The 24,476-nt window shown below is 43.2% G+C and overlaps 1 protein-coding gene across 2 annotated transcripts in view; it reads right to left on the bottom strand.

The window, feature by feature from the left end:
* HYDIN (HYDIN axonemal central pair apparatus protein) overlaps window positions 1–24,476 on the bottom strand; it is a 2,122,366-nt gene that overhangs the window by 809,128 nt on the left and 1,288,762 nt on the right. For both annotated transcript variants that reach the window (XM_069217473.1, XM_069217472.1), the window contains 3 exons: window positions 21,987–22,139; window positions 9,492–9,665; window positions 8,369–8,542 (listed from right to left, as the gene is read on the bottom strand). In XM_069217473.1, the coding sequence (XP_069073574.1) occupies window positions 8,369–8,542; window positions 9,492–9,665; window positions 21,987–22,139 (501 nt within the window). The remainder of the gene's footprint in view (window positions 1–8,368; window positions 8,543–9,491; window positions 9,666–21,986; window positions 22,140–24,476) is intronic.

The following is a 24,476-nucleotide window of genomic DNA, read 5'->3' as shown; positions in this document are numbered from 1 at the left end:
TGACATGGCAGCTGGGTTGTCCGTCCATCCATCCATCCATCGGAATTTGCAAAGGGTTGCCATTCATGGAAAATAGAAAGTCATTGAGAGCCAACTGGGTGGCACTCCACTCCTATGGTTGATATGGTACTTCTGAGCAGAGGCCTCTGATCTCCACCTTGTCCATGTGGCCTCCTCAGCACAAGAAGCAATCCACTAAGAAGTCTGGATGTGACTGGCGAACAGTCTGCCGCACATCAGCTTGGCATCCTTCGTCCACCACTGATGGTTCTGGGCTGCCTTGTCCAACTTAAGTATGTTGTCCCATGAGTGCTGAGCCCATTGAAGGTGAAGGTTCCATTGGAAAGACCACATGAACCAATGGGTGTGAGGCACCAGAAGTATACAAGGAGAACAAGAAGTTGTGGAACCATCCAGGCTCAATCCAGAACGGAGTCTAAAATATTGGGATCATAGTCTGACCCTTCTGCCTTGGGGCAGAAAAGCTGTCTGGTGCTCTGGGGTGTAGGTGGAGGTTTAGCTCAAATTCAGGATGGGCTCGTCCGGCACCCCATTCTGTTTGTCACTTTTACAATGGTGGTCTAGTGGGATTTTTGCCCCCTGGAGTGAGCAGATATAGAGTGTAAGAAATTGGGTTACTGATTGAGGGTATGAAACCCTTCTCAAGCAGCAACCACAATTCTTCCTACGGTGAAGTCACGAGCAAAACCCTAAGTTAATCTGTGCTCAACCCTCAGGTAGCTTGACAGAGCAGTCGGGCTTAACTCAGAGTCAATGTAAAAAAGTATTTGTGCAACAGTCCAAGAGTAACACAGTGAAAACACACCAAAACTGAGCTCATAGCAGACTTAGAAAAATAGACTATATTTCATAAATAAAAGAAGACCAAAACAATGAAAATCCAATCAGTAGAACCAGAGATACTCAATTTTAAAGATTTTATCAAAAATAGTGTCAAAAGGCGTAAAGTTGTACTGTGGAAATCTGTTCGGACCAGGACAAAATCACAAGCTCAGGCCGACTATGATGGAGTACAGGCGAGTTACAGGGACCTAGTTAGGCCCGCTGAACAAAGTATCTTCAATCCTGGTTTGTTGAACGTTGCGAGGATCCGCATTAAATATGCGTCATGCAGCTGAAGCAATGTATCGGTTTCGAGAAGTGTTGAGTCTGTGGTTCGAGTTGCTTTGCTGAAGATCCTGCTAACGAGGGCTTGCGATATGAAATCCAGAGTAGGGAATGAGTCACGCAGTTGGCATAATGCGTCAGTTCCGAGGAGTTGTGAGGCTGCAAGGTGGAGTCCAGGGTCGTCCTAGGGATGAGACTACCTATGTGACGCTGAGTTGCGTAAGGTGGTTCCAATGTGGTGATGGGCTACGATATGGGCCCTTGCGGTGGTTCTGATCCACATAGCAGAGGCAAAACATGGGTTCTGCTCAGGGTTGCACAGTTAAGCCAGAAATGTGCTGGTTCCGCTGGGTTTACAATGACTGGAAGAATACCTTAGGTTCTCTTCCATGGCTCCAGACTAACTACAGGGGGTATTGCAGCCATTTCTGCGGAGGTAGGACACACCCTATTCAAGTGTAACTGGGGCTGCCCAGCTCCTCCCTCTCATCCTGCCAATGTGGCCCATCCATGCACATCTAAACTCACTCTTGTGTGTGGCTGTCTAGGATGACTACACAAAGCTCAACTGCCAGCTACACCCAGTAATGTGACCCAAATACAGCTGTAGGCACCAAATGGCTAATGTTTTGAAAGTGGCATTTTCAAAATTGTAATTTAAAATCAGACTTCACCATAAGTTTGGATTTTAAATTCCAATTCCAGAGACACCACACATGAATTGGTTACCTGTTCCCATTTGAAAATTACACTTATAAGATGTACTAACATAACTCCAAAGTTATCCTATGGAAGACGTAGGCCTTTTAGTAGTGAAAAATGAATTTAAGAGTTTCACTACCATGACATAAGAAACTTAGAAGTACATGTCCTGTTTTTAAATACTTTGCTCCTACTCTAGGAATGACATATGTATTAACAAGGGAGGTTTGGGCCTGGCAAAAAGATTTACTTTGCTGCGTTGAAATGTCAGTTTCAAACTGCACACACAGGCTGTCATGGCAGGCCTAAGACATATTTAAAGTGCTACTAAAGTGGGTGGCACAATCCGTGGTGCAGGCCCACTAGCAGGATAGAATTCACAGGTCCTGGGTACACATCGCACCACTCTACTAGGGAATTATAAGTAAATTAAATATGCCATTTGGGTAGAGGCCAATGTTACCATGTTTAGGAGGTAGACCACAAGCACTTTAGCACTGGTTAGCAGTATTAAAGTGCACAGAGTCAAGGACAAAAAAGATCAGCAAAAATGGAAGGGGAAGGCAAACAAAAAGTTGCATGGGGAGGGGAAAAGTTATGGGGACCACCCTAAAGCTGACAGGTCTAACAGTAACAAAACGTGTTTATGTGTGGTTAATCAAGATACATCATTGTCGAGCTTCCTGGTATGATTAGATCTTGAGATAGCCAAATAGGTCATTCTTAGAGTTGTAAGAATGAACTAGTTACTTACTTTATCTGGAAGAGACTATATCTAGCTGCAGATTCCTTACCTTTGTATTCTCCCCAGACATCAAACTGGATTTGGAATATTTTTCATGAGCAGTACCCCTGCGCACTTGTAGGTGGCCTCAATCAGATCCGAGTCCGTCATCTGTGTCGTCCATGCTGGAAATGACACTGCAGTACCTATATTGGCACCACCCAGGCGTGCCAACGTCAGCTTTTTTTCATGACCCTCTAGGCCAGAAGCACAGTGCTGTGTCAAACTAGGGACCTAAAAGGGTCATCCCATTCCCTAGAATCCATTTGCCATGCAGGAAGGATGGGTGGGTCGGTAAGGAATCTGCAAGCTAGATATAGGCCCTCATTTTAACCCTGGCAGTCTTTTGAGCGCCAGAGTTAATGTGGCGGTATCACCGCCAACAGGCTGGTGGTGTATACCGCCACATCACCACTCATACCGCCTTGGCGGTAGGGCCAGAGATGTGCATCTCCAACCCGGCGGTCCACACATCACCTCCAGTGGTATAATGAACCAACCTACCGCCATGGTTTTTGCAGCTATACCACCGCCACAAAAACCATGGTGGTAGGGCTACCGGTGACAGGGAATTCCTTCCCTGTCCAGTAGAAGGCTCCCACAACCCCCCAGCAATCCCCTAACCCCCCTAGAATCACAGCACCCCAGTTCTAGAATTACAGGGTCCTGACCCTCACCTCCCACTACCCTAGAATAACAGCGCCCCCCTAACCCAACTCCCCGCAATCATGCACATACACACACACGCCCACTCGCACAATGCATGCACCACCACATCCATACACACATTCACTCACACTCATTCATACATTCACTCACATGCTCACACGCATACACACTTACATGCACACATGCACTCACTGTAACATTCATACACGAATTCACTCACATGCATACAACCATGCATACACCACAACACTCACATACACACACCCACACACATTCATACACATATGCAGACACCACACACTCACACACAACACCCACCACCCCCTCCCCTGGCGGACGCCCAACTTACCTTGCCCGGCGAGGAGGTTGTCCTGCAGGGAACTGGAAGGGGCACTGCTACCGCCAGCAGAACATAGCCAGCCCGTCTTATTGGTCAAAATACGTCTGGCGGCGTCCTACTGGCGGGGTGATGCAGGTGGTAGCACCGCCAGGCACCTCGACCACCAGCATGGCTACTGTCGGATTTCCTACCTTACTGTGGTGGAAATCCTGCAGTAGCCATATTATGGAGGCAGTCTTCTGGCACCCTTGGCATCGACGGTTTCCTGAGGAAACCACAGATTTCATAATGAGGGCCATAGTCTCTATCAGATAAGGCGTTACCAAAGGTAAGTAACTTGTTCATCTGACAGAGACTTCTAGCTGCAGATTCCATACCTTTGAATAGTTACCCAAGCAATACCATCCCCGGAGGTGGATCTGCGAAACAATTTCAAATGTGAAAAAGTCCTGCAGAACCAATCGGGCAAAGTGCCCACCCCTATGGACCTGACAGTAATGTTTATTGAAAGTGTACAGAGGTGCCCACGTTGGTGCTTGGAAGATGTCCAGGACCGGAACTCTGCATCTTAACGCTGCGGTCACAGCTTTAGCTCTGATGAAACAAACTCGCAAGCCTTCAGGAGGTTGTTTTTTTTGGCCAGTGCGTAGCAGGTCTTGATGCAGAGAATGATCCAATGAGAGATGGTTCGGTATCGCCCGACCTTTCTTCGCATCCACGGGAACCATTGAGATATTACACTAGCGCTCTTTTTGGGTTCAGGGTTGCTCTTACTTAGAAGGATGGGGGGGGAATGTAAAAAGTAGGCAGGGTGACTAATTGGCCTACATGAAAGGGTGTGACCATTTTTGGCAGCAAAGAGGCCCTTGTGCAAAGCACCAGTTTGTCAGGACATTTAGAGAAGTAAGGTGGCTTAGATGACAAGGACTGCAGTTCACTCATGGCAGATGTAATTGCCATAAGGAAAGCTGTTTTCAATGTGAAAAGCATAAGGGGACAATTGTGTAGCGGCTCGAAAGGAGCACACATGAAAAAGATTAGAACCAAATTAAGGTCCTACATAGGCATAATGAATGGGGAAGAGATGAGTAAGACCTTTGAGGAACCTATGCACAATAGGGGACTTAAAGAGGGTTGATCAGGCAGCTGCAACAAGGCAGATATGACAGATAAATAACCTTTGAGAGTGCCCAAAGCAGATCTCTGCTGAACAAGGGAAATATTTTAAAGTAAAATCTCAGAAACATGGGCAGAAAGGGGATCAACAGACTTTCCTGTACACCATGACACACATTTCTTCCAACAGCAGGCGTTTACCATTTTGGTGGAGGGACCCCTAGCTGCCAATATGCTGTTACAGACTTCGGGACAAAGGTAAAATGCTGTCAATTGCCAACACTCAATCACTTTGCAAGGAGGAGGAGAGTGGACAGGTTGTGGTTAAGAACCCTACTCTGCTGCAGCGACTGAAGATCCTCCCGAAGGGGCAGTTTGATCAGAGGACCGATGGCCATGCTCATTAACTTGGGAAACCAGACTCTCCGTGCCCAGTCCGGAGCCACAAGGATGACTTGGGCCTGGATCCTGATCTTCTTGATAACTCTGGGCAGGATTGGTATGGGTTGAAAGGCATACAGGGGGCTGAGGTCCACTTGGGACGAAAAGTGTTTCTGAGCAAGAGCCACCCTGGAAACTCTAGTGCGCAAAACTGCTGACATTGTGCAGTCTCAGCGGAGGCAAACAGATCTAACCAAGGCTCTGCTCACTTCTGAAAGAGACCATGTACCACCTCCGGGTGGAGATGCCATTTGTGATCCGCCAGGCATTTTCGGCTGAGTTGTCTGGTCTGGCGTTGAGAGAGTCTGCCAGGTGTTGAAAAACCAGGGAAATGCCCTGACGTTCCAGCCATGTCTAGAGATGTAGGGCATCTTAACACGGTGTCCACGACCCCACCCACCCAGTTTGTTGCAATACCACATGATGGTGGTATTGCCTGTGAACATCTGCACTAGCTTTCCCTTGATGGAGGGTAGATAGGCTTTCAATGCCAGTTGGATCGCTTAAAGCTCCAGCAGGGTGATCTGGTGTCCGGATTCTGCCGCAGAGCAGAGTACTCTGATCTCCACCTCCCCCAGATGGTCGCCCCATCCCAGGAGTGACATCTGTCACTACTGTCACATTTGGTTGGAGAAGGGAGAAGGATCTACCTCTGACCCAATTGCGGTTTGTTAACAACCACTGAAGACCTTTTGCAATTCCCTCCGAGATCTGGACCATGTCAGAGAGACTCCTTGATGCTGCGCCCATTGAAACTTCACGTCCCACTGCACAGTCCGCATATGTTATCTGGCATGTGTCACCAGCAGGATGCAGGAGGCCATAAGTCCCAACAGCCTTAGTCAGTCAGAATCCTTAATAGAGGGTGAAACATCAATATCATAGCCTGAACCGCCACTCAGGAGTATAAACCAGAAACTGCACCATGTCAAGGACAGCTCAGATGAAAGGGAGTGTCAGTGAGGGAGTCAGGTGTGACTTTGGCACGTTTATAGTGAATCCAAGTGAATGTAGTACAGTCATCGTAGTCTGGAGGTGGGAGACGACAGCCTGGAGCAAGCCCCCTTTCAACAGCCAGGCGCCGATATAGGGGACAAATGGAACCCCGGATTGCTGCAGATGAGTTGCAACCATGGGGAGGTGAGGAGCCAGCCCAGGTACAGGTTCTGAGGAACGAGGCCTAGAATGCTAACGCTCCCTCATCGTGTCAACCTACAGATGAGAAGTGGAGGACCGCTTTGACTTCTTGCTCTTGTTCCTGTGCCAAGACTTATCTGATTGTCCTGATGACTTTCTATGGGACGAAGATGACTTCAGGCTCTGCTACCAGCCCCAGGACCCTCCCCTCGACTCAGATCTCGACCTGAGCGGAGTTGCATGCTGGGCCACCATCAGCTTTAGAGACTGCTCCCACAAAACCTCCGGATACATGGCCAAGCAATCGAAGCATGGTTTTGGGTCGTGACTACGCTCCACATACCACAGACAGACAAGGTGCAGATCTGTCACTGACAACGGTCTGTGACAGGTTCTGCGGGGCTTAAAACCTGTCTTGCTTGACATCCTTGACTCACTAGAAGGAGAACCTCAAAAAAGGTTGAAAAAAAAAAAAAGTCCAGTGAAAAAATGACTGAGGGGTAGCTCTTCTCTCGGATCAGAGCTGGCTGGCGCGGAAAGAAAAGAATTGATGTCGGCATGCCTGGGTGGCGCCTACATAGGTACTGCAACATAATTTCTGGCGCGGACGACGCATGCGGATCTGATCAATGCCACCTACCAGCTCGCAGGGGTGCTACTCACAAAAAATCTTTTTGATCTAGTCTGACGCCTGGGGTGAATTCAAAGATAAGGAATCTGCAGCTAGAAGTATCTATCAGATCTGAAAATGATGTAGTTATATTTCAGAATTAAAATATCAAGACCTAAAATTAGGAATTGTAAAATTCTGAAATCATTCAAAACGGCTAATTACCAGTCAAGGTGAAATAGGACACGTGGATGGGCTCTGTAGGAGTAACACCGAGAAGGTCAAATTTCACTTTAGTAAGAGAGAGTAAGGTAGAAAGAATGTTGAATTAGGTTTTTTTTTTTTTTTTTATAATTTCCACATCCATGTCGAATACTACATATCTTTCAAGGTTAAACCATATTTGGTAATTGTCCAATTGGTTTAAGTGGCAACTCACTATGGACACAGAGTAGTAAAAGCACACAACAGTACAATCCCTTACTCAGTCTCAACGTAGGTTAATGTCAAAAAGACCAAAGATCTCTCTGAACAACTGGCACCTCCTGTGTGGAAGGCTGGTGATTTAAGATTTCAATCTGAATCATAATCTGTGTGGGGTTAACAGGCAGCTGCTAACGAAAAATCCATTACTCAGAATCCTATTTTCCTTTTTAAACGCTTTGTTCCCTTTAGATAATTTCGTAGTAAAACCTTTTTTCTTGGAAGGATGAGCAGCCTCTGAAACTCTGAGTGGTATGAACTGGGACCTGCTAGCGACTTCATAAACAGACTGTACTTCTGGTGATCGTTTTAGGTCTCTGATGCAAAACTGATTTTCACCCACAAAAAGAATATTGCTTACAGAAGTTTGGTATAAAACACATTTAAGTAGATCTCTTACTATTAATTTAACTAGTTTCTCTATGATCATTCATCAATTTTCTAAATTTTATTTCTGATACTTAAATTAGATTACAAATACCATACCAGTGTATATGCAAGGCACCTCTATATATAAATGAAGGTCATTTGGGGTGCTAAAATGAGAGATTTAATGTCTAAAACATAAAATATTTGAATGATTTATATATTTTATATATCTAAAAAGTAGTGCATGCTCTCTGTCTATATTAAGTGTGGGCATTTGAGGCTTGTTAAGAGTAAGGCTCTACTAAAGAAAATGTTCAAGCTAGAATGTGCACCAGATCTAACTAAATTTCAAGACTGTTACAAGATAATTATGCCTACAAAGCACGCTCACCTACATTCAACCACACACTTGCAGCCCTGGTTTCCCCTCTGAGGCACCCACCAATAAGCGTACTATACCAGTATTGCTTCCAGCATGCGCAATACTGAGCTGAAGTATTAAAACGATATATTATGACTGCATAAACATGTCTTTTAGCAATGAGGATTCTTGCTTACAGAATGGTCCACCAATTAAGAAAGGACTCACCTTTCTCATCTGCCTCCCGCTGTGCTTGTTCCAGAGCTGCCCTAATACACAGCTCCCTTGCTTTAAGGCCCGCTTGGCTGCTACCGTCCTTGAGGGCCTCGAGGATCACAGAGTCAATGGATAGGTAGGCAGCTCCATAGTACTTTGCCAAGGAGATTGCAACTGTTGTCTTTCCTGAAATAAAAACGATGGTGAGACTGCTTATTGTCTAGAAATAAATAAGCCTATTAGTGATTCACTTCTTGTGTAAGCAAACTGTCAAATTATCCCTCCCTGTTCTACACTGGAACATAGCTTGCTGTCCATGAAGTTCAGTTGGGTGAATTACATTTCTCTAACAATGCATTGGTACAGTTTTAAGAACATCAATGTTTCAGAATGATGTAGCTGCCTCTTTATCCAACAGAATGCTACGTAAAGGAGACCTAATTGTACTCGTGTGACATCAGATGTTTTGTTCAGGAGGCCACAGTAACACCTACCTGCTGTCCCACAAAAAAACCTCTGAATGTGTGCCTATGAAAATAAAGAATTGGCGATTGGACTGAAATGTTGATCCTGCTCAGAGTTATACACTCTCTGGACATATGTTTGCATCAATCACAGGGTAATCACATTACTTAAATACTCAGATAATGATCTGATTTTAACAATTAATTATTTTCAATCACTGGTCACATCACATGCATTTAATACCAGGGCACTGTGTACAAAAATCCCTAAACGGTTGGCAAAACATTTCCTGCAACACATCAGAGAGCTCCCTTACCTTCATTCCACTGCGTAGCAAACTTTCATCCGACTCTCTTTTTGGATTTTCTCTATTTGACCCTGCAACGCTCACTGACCCATCTCCCACTGTCAATACGCCCCACCATTCTTTTTCCATTACATCTACATTGCAAACAGTTATTTTTTCTGTTTCCAGTTAACTATCTTTGTTCCAAAATGCCTTCTATTCTCAGCACTAGGAATTAATCATGATCTGGTTTCCCACTTTCCATATCCATCTTCTAAGCTATCCCATGCCCACCTTCTCTAGCCCCTTTCACAGCTATCTCTTGCAATCTTATCCCGGCACAATTAAATTCTTCATTGGCCCTAGTCATGCTCTGTCACATACCTGTAAGTGGTGCTCCATGTACTATTACTGCGATGCCCCTTCGGTTCTTGGATGCACGTCCTTCTGGTGAGATGTCAATTCCGAGGTGCCGGGCAATGGCTCTGGACACAGGGTTATTATCAAGTTCCCCTACTGCCTTCACAACGTTCCCGTCAATTACCTGTTGTTTTAGAGCTGCACAGAAACAAAGTTCAAAGAGAACCGTTTGTTGCAGCCATCAGCAAAATCAATTCATAGACATCATGAGGACTGAACTCCAAAATAGAGTTCGTTCTACCACTTAATTTGAATGGCTCAGTTACCTTATGGGCATCAGAATAATTTTAGTGCAAGAATACATTTTTGTTTCCCACTGACCTTACATTGTTTTTTCTTAGATTACCTTGCTTTCACTAACTCCTTATCTATTTCTTTCTCTGGTCACAGTTATTAGCTTTGTGGTCTTGTCCTTTGCTCTCCCTGGACTGCGCTCTCATCACCTCCAGCCATGTTACTTTTTCTGTAGTCCTCTGTGCGCTGCTTTTTCGCTAGCTCATGGAGTAATTCTGTAATTATGCATGAACATTACCATCTTTTGCTATGGACCTCATAACTAAGCTCATAATTTGATTGAATTTAGACTGCCTTTTTTCCACCTTTTCTCTGTGGCACTCCTTCTGTGCTATGGCACTTTCCTTCGGACCTTGCCTCTGCTGGAAGCTGCACTTCGAAAGTCTTAGCCTACAATGTACACATCCACATCTATCGTTCTCTCTTCACCTTGACTGATTATTTCTCTCTCTCACTCTCCATACATCCTTGAGCCGAGAGGGACCATGCACTATCCAAGTAGAGGCTATGACAGGATAGAGTTCCAGAAATAGAACAAGTTGGTTAAACCAATAGATTCAACTACCCTTCTAAACTCACTGTAAGAGGATTAGGACATGAGTGCTTAGAGGTACCAGAGGGTTATGCATAGCAGATATCAGAAGAATCAATGACATCCAAATTTCAAATATTAACATTAAAAAAATATGAGAAATGTATAGACTACTAAAACCCAAAAATAAAAGACTGGCAAATACAGTAAACATGTAAAAACATCATAACTTCTTATTACGCATACATTAGAAGAGCTCCTTTACATGCAAACATTCCAGGCCTAGAGATCTGTTGTGGCTATCTTAGAAAGATTTACATATTTCTTTTAATAATTCTCACTTCATCACCCACTCCTGGGCCTACAAATGATGGTTTGATAGATTATGATTTTGGAGGTAACTGCAAATATACTGGCACAAATCAGCTGGATGTCAACGTTGAGTTTGTTCTATATCAGCTATTGTTTTGAGGACCCTGACTTATACTCTGTACTGGGCTATTGGCTACTTCAATTTGGAAATCTATTATTGTCCTTGACTATGGATTAGGAACAATAGGACCAGATAAATAAGTAATGTAAGATAAAAATAAATGGCAAACAACCAACACATGACTAAAGAGACAGAAAAGATGGCACTCTGAGGCACACTTACCACTGCCTTACCAAAGATGATGCCAAGTACTACACAATGCATCTAATGCAGTAAGGCTACCAACAACACATTAATAACAAATGTATTCCTTTTCAAATGCCAGCCCAGTATGCAACTGTTACGGCAACTCCTTGAACACTTACAGTGGACAATGTACATACCGTGATTGCTTTCCTATGCTTCTACAGGCAGATAAGCATGAGGATAGTGGAAATCCACCTAAGTGCAACCTCTTCAATCATCTAGTGGTGGGACAACATGGACTTATGTAAAGTTCCTCCAAGGCATTGTAGGGACTTTAGGATCATCTGTAACTTGAGCATATCTTCCACATATTCATAAATGTAGCAATATTAGCATTTTTAAAAACTGAAAGTAATTTGCAAATTTGACTGTGGTGTGTTCAAGAAAGATGCCCTCCAGAGGGATTTTCATTTGTGAAAGGTTAGGCGGAATAGTGTAGACTGAGCCACTTAACATGGTGCACAGCTCCAAATGCCATAAGACAGCAATTTGACAAGGGGCCTGGTGTTCTCTATAAAGATACTTTTATTGATTATTTTATGGTGAGTGGTGCATTTTAAGGTACATTGGGCCAAGCAGCATGGCTCAAAACTGGACACATTTTAGGCAAATGTGACAGTGGAGTGTAGAGTTATACTCACTGTAAGATGTTTTCGGAAAGATGAGTCTTTGTAAAAAGACAATGTCATTTTGATGTCAAAAGTGGCCAATGGCCAATCAATTCCTATGTGTGCTATGTGGACAGTCTTGACCTTACAACTAACCTCTCTAAATATGTTGTCATAAATATAGACTTTTCTATTGAGAACTGGGTACTGAAAGAGATCTCCTGTCTCTCTTCCCTGGGTGTAGGTTTTGACAATCTGTCAAAATGGGCTAGCCTCCGATAAGACAGAAGGATTGAATATCTTAAGTACATGGGAGCTTGTCCACAATTGTTCCCTCCAAAAAAGGGATCAAGCCATTGAAATGAAGTAAAATATGCACTTACTTAAATTTATCTTAGTCGACACACTAACGGGTGGTGTGTGAGGTACAGTCGGTGCAAAAGTGCTTCAGGTGGGGGGAAACTATTTTGGAGGAGAATTTTAGCGCAACATCATGTGACTTCCCTTTTTGTATTTCACGAAGAGTTAAATTTAAGTTGCACGTAGGATACAATTAACAAGGCATTGCTCCTTTAGTGGTTATCCATTTGTTTTAATAAAGAAGCTATATTAACATCTATGCTTGAATATCATTGAAAAATTTCAATGACTTAAGTAAATAAAAAATACATGTTTTGCTCTGTAATAGGCCATTCTGGCCTATTTTATTGTCCATATATTGTTTAAAAAGCTCACAAGTACACTTTCCAGAGATTTCTTTCCAGTACACATTTTCTATGAAATAAGAGTCTGAAGTTACAAAGATAACTGTTAGAGCTAACTGGTCAGTTGTTAAACACAGGGCCTACAGAATTATCATGACCTTCTACTCAATGTTTACAAACTTATTTGTTAAGAAGACTCAGAGTGTTATCAAAATTATTTACATCCTTATCCAAAGCACGGGACCTTTTATGAACTTGATTGTATTATGTTCTTTTGATAACCAATCTACTCAGACTATAATACATTTTATGCTATTTTGCGATTTACTTAAATCTGCAAGGGCCAGATATTTTGAACCAACTGCAGTTTCATAATTATCAAGCAGCCTTTTATATTTACAAATGTTCCCCTCTATTGTTACTACGGATTCTGTAGGAACATTTCTAAAAAGTGCTATGTATCTCAAATCCTAAAGTTTTTTTTTTTTTTTAGTGCTATTTGAGTTCATTCGGTCTAGAAATCTAGACCATTTGAGGTAATAATAACAATCATACATAAAAGAAAAGAGTGATAAAAACATGGTAACAATGTAAAACCAATAGTCGTCAAAACATTCTAGCAATAAGAACAACAGGACAGAGCATTTGATCAAATATATAAATACAATAAAGTAGGACATAAATAGATGTAGTAAAAAAAAGGGGACAGAGCTAAAAATTAAGGTATAAAACTTTTTGTCTGGTGGACCAGTGTGCACGAGCAGAAGACAAAAAGACAGAGATAGTCTGATTAGATTAAAAAATAAAAAATAGAATAAAAAACATTATCAGAATACCAATCAAAAAACAGCAGTAAAAGCTATATGGGAAGGCTATATAGGCTAGTGCAGTCTCAGGAAATCATGAAGAAGGCAACAACTTCCTAATGGAAATTTCCTGCTAAAAACAATACAGGAAGATAAAAAGAGCAGATTAAAATCCTTCTAAAGACTAATATAGAGATGACTCAGTAGCTTTTAGATGCAATGAATTTGCGACGGATGTACCAGGTCTCCGATAAGTATTTGGTAACTGGAATGGCTACCCTGGGAGAGAAATCATGCGTGCAGATTCTAATGGCAGTCGCTCTATCCTGAAATGACATATTTTTACAGAGGGGAATAATCCACCTCTTTCTTGGTGTCTTATACAGAGGGCAGAAGAATAATACATGCTCTGATGATTCTTTACAATGTTGGCAGAAAATACACCTATCATTTGTAGCGATGTTAGATGGCCAATGGGCCGTGAACCCATTGATAGGCAATGTACCATATCTTAACTGCAGGTAAAGAGCGCGGGCATACGGAGGGATAGGGAGGTTCAGGAAATTCTCGGCCCAGGGTTCATGCTTAATTTGAAGAAAATCCATTGTTAACCTACCCGCCCCCTTTTGGTGCAAGGAATCTTCGTTAACTTTCTCCCAATATCTGCTTGTGACAAATCTCCTAGCCTTATCGGGGATTTGATCCGGGTGGTTCCAATAATGGGGAAGACCCATTTTATCCCAGGCGGTTTTCATCTCTTTCAGCCAAGGGATTTTCTCCAATGCCTTGGGGGCAGCTATCAACTCTCTTATAGCCAGCCTATATGGTTCAAGTTCAGCAGATTTCCATAGACGAATCCAGTAGGAAAGGGGTCTTAAGGCCGCTATGGTTTTAATGCCATTTGGATCCCCAAACGGACACCAGAGCAATCCTGGGCTCAGGGTGGAGCAATACCAGCTGAAAGTAATACAGAACGTTCCACTCTACTTGCCATTGTAGTTCAGGGGACACCTCCAGGCCTCACTGCAGCTGTGCAGCCTGTTCTGTTGCCTGGTGGCAGCTGCCTGTGAGTCTGTGAGCTGTGGCCAACTGCTGCGCTGAAGGAAATGAACCAACACAGTCTGCTCTCCAGGGCAGCACAGGCAAATGCCAGGCTTCACTACGTTGCCTGAAGCATTGGAGGCTATACTGTAAGAAGAGGATGATGCGACGTTGCTGCCAGGGGGTGGTGGTGTAGGGGGGGGGGGCTTTTCTGCTAACCACCTGGTGGAACCATACCCCAGAGGGTAACCAGTGAGTCCTTGGAGCGTGGTGTGGCCACACTTACCTGGGGAGGAACATGGCACCCACTGGATGTGAGGAGAGCAAGAGGGCACCTCAGAGTGCCTGTGGGATAGAAGGTGAGATGCGTCGAGAGACAGAGGGAGAGAAGACAGAAGAGAGAGACAATAAAATATAAAAAAAAGTGATGTGTGGATGCTTGAATTAATCTCAGCCACTGGTAATTACTCGGGCTGCAACCCAATCCTTCATTATTTTGCACACCATGCCACCTCAGCTTTGGCCCAGCTATATGCAAATCAGTCTGGACCCTGTTCCACTGGGAACAGTCCAGCTGAAACTGCCAATGAGAGATGCGGTGGGACACTGGGTCGGCAGCATTGTGCATGAGCCACCCTGTGGGTTCACTAGAGAAAGTGGATTACAAGGCAGGAATCAAGGTGAGTCAGAACTTAATCTGAGCCTATTCAGATACAGGCTACCTCTCATCATCAATGGAAATCCTACATAGAAGTGAAGCAAAATGAGGGCTAAGGACCTCCTCCACTTGCTTTTGTTCCCTGTATGCTTGAAAGGGATTGCTCAGAGAAAGAAAATCCCTTCTTTGAATCTTCAGAGGTCTGGGCATGGCTTGAAATGTAGGATAAAATTGGGGTCTCCTGGCTGGAAAGCCCCACGTCCATACACAGGACTCAGACTGGCAAGAAGTGCAGACACAGAGCCCTTAAAGGGCTGGAGGGTGACCGCACCACAGATGGCCCACATACCTATCCGTGAAGATGGAACTATGGACAAAGTCAACAACCCAGAGGGGAACAGCCCAGAGCTTACCGGGGCTAGTCTGGTTAATAAGGCAGGGTCTGATGTAGAGATAACTGGTACTCCAACAACTATGGGCTGATATACCTCCCTTGTGTATCAACTGCAACGCTGGCTTGCTGAAGAATGGAGACTGCTGAAGTGGATGGTGGACAGTTTGGAGGGGTTAAATACTGCTGATTTAAGATTCCTGAACTGGGCCTGATGGACTAGGGATGCTGAAACGCCATGTGGGTAGGTTGGCCAGCTCATCCCCGCCTGAGAGAGCATTGTTGGAAACTCAACTCCCCCCTATTGGTGAGGGAGAGCCAAAGGAGTTGTACCGGGCTGGAAAGCCCTTTTCAGGCTCACCTTGTCTAGTTGATTGCAGTCTGCAAGACATTTACTTATGCCAATCTTATCTTGTTTCCAAATAGTAGACATTATAGTTGAACTAAGAAGAGGGGTGGGGGGTCATGCGCATGATTCCATCTATACTAGAAGACAAGTTAAAATTACACTTTAGTGAACCTGGAGTTGGGGAGGGAAGAATGGCCCAGAGGGTGGGGAAAAGAAGAATTTTACTTAGGTTTACATTTACACGTATATTGCACCAGGTGAATCACATGAGACAGGAAGATGTGAGACAGTGCCATGGAGACACAGGCAAAGGGACAATATTGGGTATCGCTGCAGCTAGATCTGGGGAGGTAGAGAAACAAACAGACGGGTCCAGAGATCAGTTAAGGATAGAACACGGATTTCCCCGAAACGTTAGGGAGCTTAACAGTTACCCCAAGTAATACAGAATCTACTCCTAGCTGCGTAGGTATGAAGTTCAAAAAACCATGTTTCAAAAACTCACCTACTGTGATCAGAGGTCACAATACTGGGGAAAAGATGAAGTCATATGTACGAGTCCACTTACTCTAACTATGCCGGTGGTGTGGTGACATGGATAGCAGTGGGATCCCACTCATGGAGCAGGAAGTGATCACTGATTAGAAGGCGAAGTTTGTGATAGTAGTGGTGGAGGCATGGGTGTAAGAAGGTGGGGATACCTGCATCGTGAACTGTGCCTTAACATGGGTGACTAGTTCTTCTTCCTTGAGATAATACTGGAAATTGTATCCTTAATGGGGATGCAGCTTCTATGAGCTGGGGATTTAAACTCTGTTCAGGACTGGGAAAAAGGTAAATGTCCCGGGCTTAAGCAGCAAATGGAACAGGCATTGAGGGAGGGAATGGGTTATCTTCATCTTCGACATTTGGCGACACCACCTCCCATACACTAAAGAACAGTTTTACTACTCACATGTACACAGGGCATAGAGCCCTATTGATTATGCACTGGTAAGTTGTGGAGACATCCATATTTATCAGTGTTCAGGATACTTAGCTATTTGTCTGACTACACTTCAGTGCTGCTTAAAGTATCACCAAGGTGCCACAGGCCCAAGATCGCGTTATGGCAGCTCCAGACTGAGGCTTTAATGGACACTCCCTTCCTGGGACATGTTTGTAAATACACAGTGTCCTTTTTCTGCACTAATCCTAACACCGCTAAAACTAGGGCAGCAGAATGGGAATCATACAAAATGGTGCTCCGGTTGAATGCACTGTGCAGGCAACAGGAGTATAGAGACAGCTATAGTGAATGCTCAAGGTCCTGAAGAGAAAATTGCAGCACATAGATGCACTTTTGAGCATGCTTAGCGCTCGACACAGATGGACACTGAGGGTAAAAGACAGCTGGGGGACGCTTGTACACAGTTGAAGAGGTTTACACATATGCAAAACAGGCAGTGCCTATATCGAGGAGGCAAAGCAGGCAGGATGATGGCATGGCTGCGGAAACAGAACAAACCACATACACATATTGGCACGGTGTCAAGATGGGGATCAAACCTACTGGACAGAAACCACATTAACAGGGAAAGCGCGGACTACTTGAGACAAGGGTTTGCAAATGTGCAGGATATCCCACATGACGTGCTGGATACTTGGCAGAGACAAAGGTGCCACTGCACTCAGAAGAAAGGCAGCAATCCTTAGAGATGCCACTTAGACTAGACGAACTCTGGGAGGGACTAGCTGAGTTACATCATGTTAGACTGCCTGGGGCAGATGGGCTATCAGTCTCTGCCACCGTTAATCCTTGAATGACTACATTAGGTCCTCTTGGGGGCCCGGAATCGGGGACGCTCAGATCCTTGATACTTGAAGCAATGATGGTTCTCACCCAGAAGGTGGGCAAGTGTCCAAAGGAAATGCCTTTTATAGGCCTTTATCAATTCTGAACATGGATGTTAATATATTGTTAAGAGGTTGCTGAGACTGGAGGAGGGATTCGTCAATCTGGATCAAATAAGGTTTATGCCCAGTGGAATCACCAAGTATAATATTCAGCGACTGAGCCATGTTTGGCATGTGGTGGCAGATTCAGATGGGAGATATGTGCTAACTGCACTGGATCTTAAACAACTGTGCAATACGGTGGGCTGGCAGTATATCTGGGGGGTGCTGTGGGCCTCGACCCTCTCTTCATTGGCTGGGTACTGCTGATGTATACTGCTCCCCCGGCCAGGGTGCAGATGGTAGGCCAGATATCAGACAAGTGGAATTTGGGCAGAGGGACTCAGAAGGGATGCCCCTTATCTCCAGTACTCTGAGAGTGCAATGGAGCTGCTGCCCTGCAGATTGGGGCGACGGTATATAGGAGTATCTGGCTCGACACAAGTGGTCCCCATGTATGCGAAAGACATGATGGTATTTAAGCAGGACGCAGAGCATGTGGTTCCTTGTACTTTTATGTGCACAATGTCTGGATTGTGCACAAACCAACTCAAATCTCAGCTGTTCACGCTAGCTGGCTTACGAAGGCAAGGGGTGAACCTCCCCACGGAGCCAGAACTATACAGGGAGAGTGATTGGTCCCGATACTTGGGATTTGGGTGACATGTTGTCCAACTGCACAGTATGACCTCAATGTAGAAAAACTGCTGGAAGGACCAAGTAGGTCGGTCGATGTCTGGATTACACTTCGGCTCTCCGCCATGGAACGTATAGCACTGGTCCAAATGTTTTTTTCTACTATGCAGCCTGTATGTTTTACAGAAAGTGCTGTACCTAATCCCTAATGCCACATACACCCAACTATTCCAACTGCTTTGTAGACTAGTCTGAGCGGGTAAGAGAAGCAGAATCAAGCTGGAGATATTGAGGCTCCATCTGACCAAAACAGTGTCAGGCTGTCTGATATATATTTTTTATAATATATGACTACCCACCTCCAAAATGCTGGGAACTGGCTTGACGTTGATCCTAACTGGAAGACGAGGACCCTGGCTGGACATATGGTCCCCGCATGGTTCCTGATGGGGAGAGGGACCCTCCACTGGGTCACTGTACCTAATCTGCTTGATGACAAAAATTGCCACAGTTTGTAGGGTTCTGCGGTGGGTCACCTTTGCAGATGATATGCCCCATGAACTTTAAAAGCCTTTTCTAATTTGCTAAAAGACATGGGCTATTCCAAATAGAGGGAGGGCGGCTGTGAACACTCAAGGTATTATCTCAACAAAAGGTTCCTACCCTTGGCACAGGAGCAATTTGGACTGGGGCCAGGACACTTTCTTCATTTTGCTAGATTGGCACAAATAGCCTGCAGAATATGGTCTTCGCTTCCAGACGAACCACAGCAACACAATGTTGTGCAGCAATTACTGATGTCAGCCAGATGCAAAGGCTAAATCACTCACTCACATGTACTGCTTGAAGAGGATAAGGGCGGCAACACTGACAAAGCATGAGAGCACTGGAGGGCATATTGCCTGAAGGAGTTAAACGAATGACTGAAAAAAAGCTTGTCCAGAGGTCTGGCAGGTGACCCCTAACGCTATGTTCAAGTTGATGTACTTTCAATATTTGCACAGAACCTATTTAATACCAGCTACGCTAACTCGAATTTACCCGACTTCTCCAGCTGTGTGTGTTAAGTGTAAACTTCCTGCAGTGGATTTTCTCCATATGGCATGGACCTGCCCCCTTGTTAGTGGATTTTTGCAGGAAGGTGATATCAGCACTATTTTGGGTGGTTAGAGTGGTGCTGAATGGGTCAATAAGGCTCTGCCTCCTAGAGGTGATGTCATAGTGCAAATATTTGAAAATGCAAGTGTAAATATTAGCACATTAAACATTAATTAAAAAAAATTGTTGATTGTACATATGGCATATTCATTGTGTTTTTATGCAGATTAAAATAATTGATTGAGTACAACACATCACCTGACATTCAAAATCTTCCTTTTATTTCCTGCTGCTGATGTTACTGCTATGCAAAAAGAACTGCATCACTGAAAACATGCATCTACCACAAGTGCCAGTTCCTGTATGACACATTATCTAGTGTTATGATTACTTGACGTAATGCCAAATGTTACATCTTCTCTCCATACTATTGCAATCATACTTACACTTTAACACACTTTGTACAAGTGGCAATGTTTCCAGCTATGGATTAGAAATGAGCAAGCCCAATGCTATTTAAAAAGACCTAGATAAGATTCTAGCCACAAAGAGGTCACGGGCCAGGAGAACTTGGACTATATATGATAGCATTCATTCTACTTTGGTTGTGGTCCCTGAATAGAACACTTTCTATGACATCCTTTGCTTCTGCTCTTTGCCCGGGAACCAATAACGACCAGAAGTGATGTGCCTATGGTCTTTCTTTTTGTTTAACTTGGTAGAAAACTGCTGTGTACAGGCATATTCAAAATGACTGAACTGGTTTAGATAATGTTTGGACAATAGTTTATCATTAAATTGCCTTCTTATAACCCTAAAAACATCAATTCTCATAAGGAGTTGTGCATAAATTGTGTGTGTGTGTGGGGGGGGGGATTGGGTGTGTTTGTGTGCGTGTGTGTCTGCCTCCCATCCTCCTCCCCCCACCCCCAGCTGAGATCTGGCTTAGAAATCATCATACATTATGCTGAGGATATACAAATTACATTGAAAGCAAATAAACCACTGGACATATATTAAAAGAGATATCGAAATAACGTTTAGTATTATTTTATAAGTGTATGAATCTCAACTTCCTTAGAATAAATGAGTGTTTTGCAAAGATAACATATGAATTGTCATGGACAGTGCATCTTGGTACCCACTCATGGAAGTCAGGAAAGATCAAGGACAAGATGAAAGATAACCCGTCAGCCTTATTACATGTGTCAAAAGATATATTGATCTTGTAATAACTGGGATGGGATATCTGTCACATTTATGATGGCGTACCATGTCCACCAAATTCTAAATCTAGCTCCTAATCTCCTTTTCCAAATAGAGAGGGCTGTTTCTACCTGTTTTGATGAACTAAGACAGCTATGCATTTTTTTTTAAACTCCTGTTTTGATTATGCAAATGCATGCTAACTTGAGTTACCGAACAATAGAATTCAAAAGCTCAAAAGAGTTTAGAATTGGGCAGTTGGGGAGGTGTTTAATCTTAAAAAATCAGACCGAATCTCAGACACCCAAAGACTTCAGAACTCTCAGTAGAGTAGCGGATAAAACTTGAAACACTTGGCATGTGCCATAAAGCATATTACTGTGGTAAGATGTCCTTTTTTCCCAGTCCATTCTTCCTTGATACATGATCGAAAGGTGACTGAAGTATGAAAACAAACTACGCCTCCAGATAACTTGCTTTTTAAAATCAAGAAGGGGGGGTGGGTGCTACTCTGTTCTAGCTCTTTGGACATGGAGTATTATTCCCTTGGAGCAGAGACAAACAGAACATTTAACATGTGTTAGAAAACAGTTTAAGATGTAATTAATATTTTAGTTCATTCTATGCTGTTAGTGTAGTAGTTCTTGCTATTGTCTGTGGTGATCAGCACCAAGATTCCTTTTGTGCTCTAGAGTTGTTTCATTCATTCAGGTATCATTGGTGCTTGTTGTTTACACTTCGAAGTGAGAGCCAATGACAAGAAACATAACCAACATCATCAAAAATTATTATTAAAGGGGCATAGAAGGCTGTGGATGATCTAGACGGGAGTGAATGCCACAAAAAACATTAAGGGGACCAGATAAGACCAGTATCTGTTCATAGGCATTAGTGAATCTGGATCAGCTGGTTCTGTGGGGGTCACAGAATGTTGTAAAGTAGAAGTCCCTTAGAGAGGAGGCAGACTTCATGGGGAAGTAAAAGACTGTGTCATAGTGGATATCTTTCAAGACAGGGAGAATGGATGACTCATAGAACAATGAAAGGCTATTGGGCAGTTGAGGGCTACTAGGGAAGAGGAGAGCTCATCGGAAAGGTGAGGGATCTGATTGCAGTAGATGGTATTTTGTTACTGAGGTCTGTCTGCATAGTGGATGGGTCTAAAGAGCAGTAGAGAAATTATACAGCTGATCGGAGAGCAGTGGTGGGTATCTAATCGCGAAAGAGGATTTTGCATTCCAATGGAAGCTTCCGATTGCAGCTTGGTGGTCAATACGGCAGCATTAAGCAGTAAATGGTACTGTAGGTTGTAATGGGCATCAGAAAGCTTGAAGAGCAATTCAAATACTTGGTAAATGGTTTTAAAAGGTTAAACAGGCAGTGATTGTTACTGTTGATATTAATTTCAATAAACTACAAAGAAAAAACATTCACTAAGAATGCTGAAATGTGACAGTGTGATATGTGAAATCATTTGCCATCAGCATAGATAGATTAGACAATTCCTCTTTACTACTATTACCTGAAGCCTTTTCTTTGTCACTCTCTTCTGCTCTCCCTTCAGGTTTTGGAGACTTGCATTCATCACAACTGGGAGTCGAGCGAGCAAGCACAGCAGAGGATGCCTCCCGTTTCTCAGAGGAGGGGTGCTGCTCTTCCTCCTCTGATTTGATTTCTAGGTGGAACAGGAGGACACAAGGATGCATTAGAGGAATAGGCATATACAACAGGGACGAAGGGGCATGCTATGTACAAAAAAGAGAAAATGTAAAGAAATATCCCAAAAGATCAAAAAGTTACTGCTTGTTATCAGCAATAATGAGAGGGACCTTAGTGATCTTTTTAAAGAATTTAGAAAAACGATGTTGATCCTAACTTGCATTCATACTTATAACATTGAGGTATTTATCAAGTTTTCACTTTATATCAATACTACACTGATTCAATTCACCTGAAATAGCTGACAAAGCAGGGGAGATGTAGACTAGGGGAGACTATATGGCCACAAGCATTTTTAAAAAACCTTCTCTTGTCTCAAGTGTTTCTTTATGTAGGGCCAACATGTTGAACCTATGTAATCTATAAGGCGGGAAGTGAAGACTATAACAGAAAAGATTATGCCGAAATGAGAAAACCTGGCATCTGCTCTGATACTGGGTGTCATGCAGTGATTTGTAAACACATTTACAGAGGCTCCAACAGCTCTCTTGTGGGTCTACAGTAAAGGTAAAATATTTTCAAAATAATAAATGAATGCTGCTTTGGATCTCGTAGGAGAAGGGGAGTGAAGATTTCTTTAAAGAGCTCATAAAGGTAGGAAACTTAATAACAATCCTGAGAATTAATTAACAGCACAATCCCACCAATTTACATCATTGCCTTCAACGCAAGGTGCTACCGATATTAAATTCAGGAGTTTACTGTGTCTCAAGACCCTCACATCATGCATAACTAAGGTCACACCTCCCTGACCAACCAGCCACCTATGACAGAATGCTCCAATCTGACCTAGAATGTATGAGAACTAAGGTAGTTACCAGGGCAATCAAGGTCTCTCACATTTAAGATTTGGAATCTAAACAGGCTGCACAGGTACATTCCCAAAGCTGATCTATCTTTTTTGAGTCAGCACCCTTAAACATCCTAGTCCTAAGGCCATACGTTAAAGGTTTTTATTTTGAATTGGCACTTATTTGAAAACATGGGTAGGAATGCATAGCGTATGTAAGGATTTTTTAAATTTGTTTTGTAAATATGGAACTATGTGCAATGCAATAAATCATGATCACATACAATTCCAGTATCTACAGACTAGAATTATAATTACACTGAGATTAATTGAGGGGGTGAGAATGACTGACAGTGATATTATGTGGGTACCACGCTTAGACATGAAAAGAGGTGGGGTGAGAAATAAGGACGTGGCCAGTGTCACTGCGGAAGATGAATAGTTAGTGTGGTCTTGGAAGACTAAGAGGAGGTGTAAACTTGTTGGTGTAAGGGAAGGGAGTTCCCTTGTCCAAAAAACACAAGAATATAGTGAAGGCCAAAGAGAATGTTTAGCAATAGTCAATTTGGCTCATGAAAAAGGAGTTTGATAGGGCAGTGACTTATGCCCAAAGGAAATGCAGTTAGTGTGTCATGGGGACTGGATAGAACTAGACACTGGTGAAGCCACAGTGGCTGCAGATAAACCAATTATCCTCATGACCTTGAACGAGTGGGATGCCGTCCAATGGTCTATTGACATTACACCGTTTGAGATTGTGGTTTCGAGCTAATGGGTATGGCATAGATTTAAAGGAGAAGAATATTTGAGTACAAGCTGCATAAATGTAATAAGGTACCCAGAATGTGGAAATTCTAACACCCGGAGAAGCAATGTCATGGGAAAGAGGTGTGGACCCAAGAATGACCCTTGGAAGATGCCAAGTGATGGGAGAGTTGGTAGGAAGCTCAAAGAACATCAGGAGACTAAATAGGAACATTGTAGAGGTAGGATGAATCCCAGTTATCTAGTGCCATTGATGCCAAGGGTAATCACTAAAGCCTTGTAAAGTACAGGGATAAAACTTGTTGAATGCAGCAGAGAGGTCAATGAGAAGAACAGGTGATTATGATAGCTTGATGTACGAACGTTAGATAAATACAACTTTACAGTTTTGATAGAATAAAGTGTCAGAAATCAAGACTAGAAAAGGCTGAGTAAAATGAGCATGAAGACATAGTGAATGATCAGAATGAAAGACAACTAATCAATGTAGCTCAAGAGAAGTATAAGAAATACAAAACAAGTTGACGAAATCCCAAAAAGCACTGAAGAAGCAAACTTAGAAGTCACAAAGAAAAATAATGAGATACTCAAAAGAATTAAAGACTAATATGAGGATGGCTTCGTCAAGAGAAAAAAATACAGACGTAATAAACTAGATTATCAGCTAGAAATGGTGTATACATTTGTTTTTAAATCACAATACTACAGAAATAGTCAGGTACTGGCTCAAACAAAGAT

The sequence above is a fragment of the Pleurodeles waltl genome, chromosome 12 (assembly GCF_031143425.1).
Source record: "Pleurodeles waltl isolate 20211129_DDA chromosome 12, aPleWal1.hap1.20221129, whole genome shotgun sequence".
Taxonomy (NCBI): domain Eukaryota; kingdom Metazoa; phylum Chordata; class Amphibia; order Caudata; family Salamandridae; genus Pleurodeles; species Pleurodeles waltl.
The sequence above is the reverse complement of the archived record's forward strand: the minus strand, read 5'-3'. Positions and strand labels throughout refer to the sequence as shown.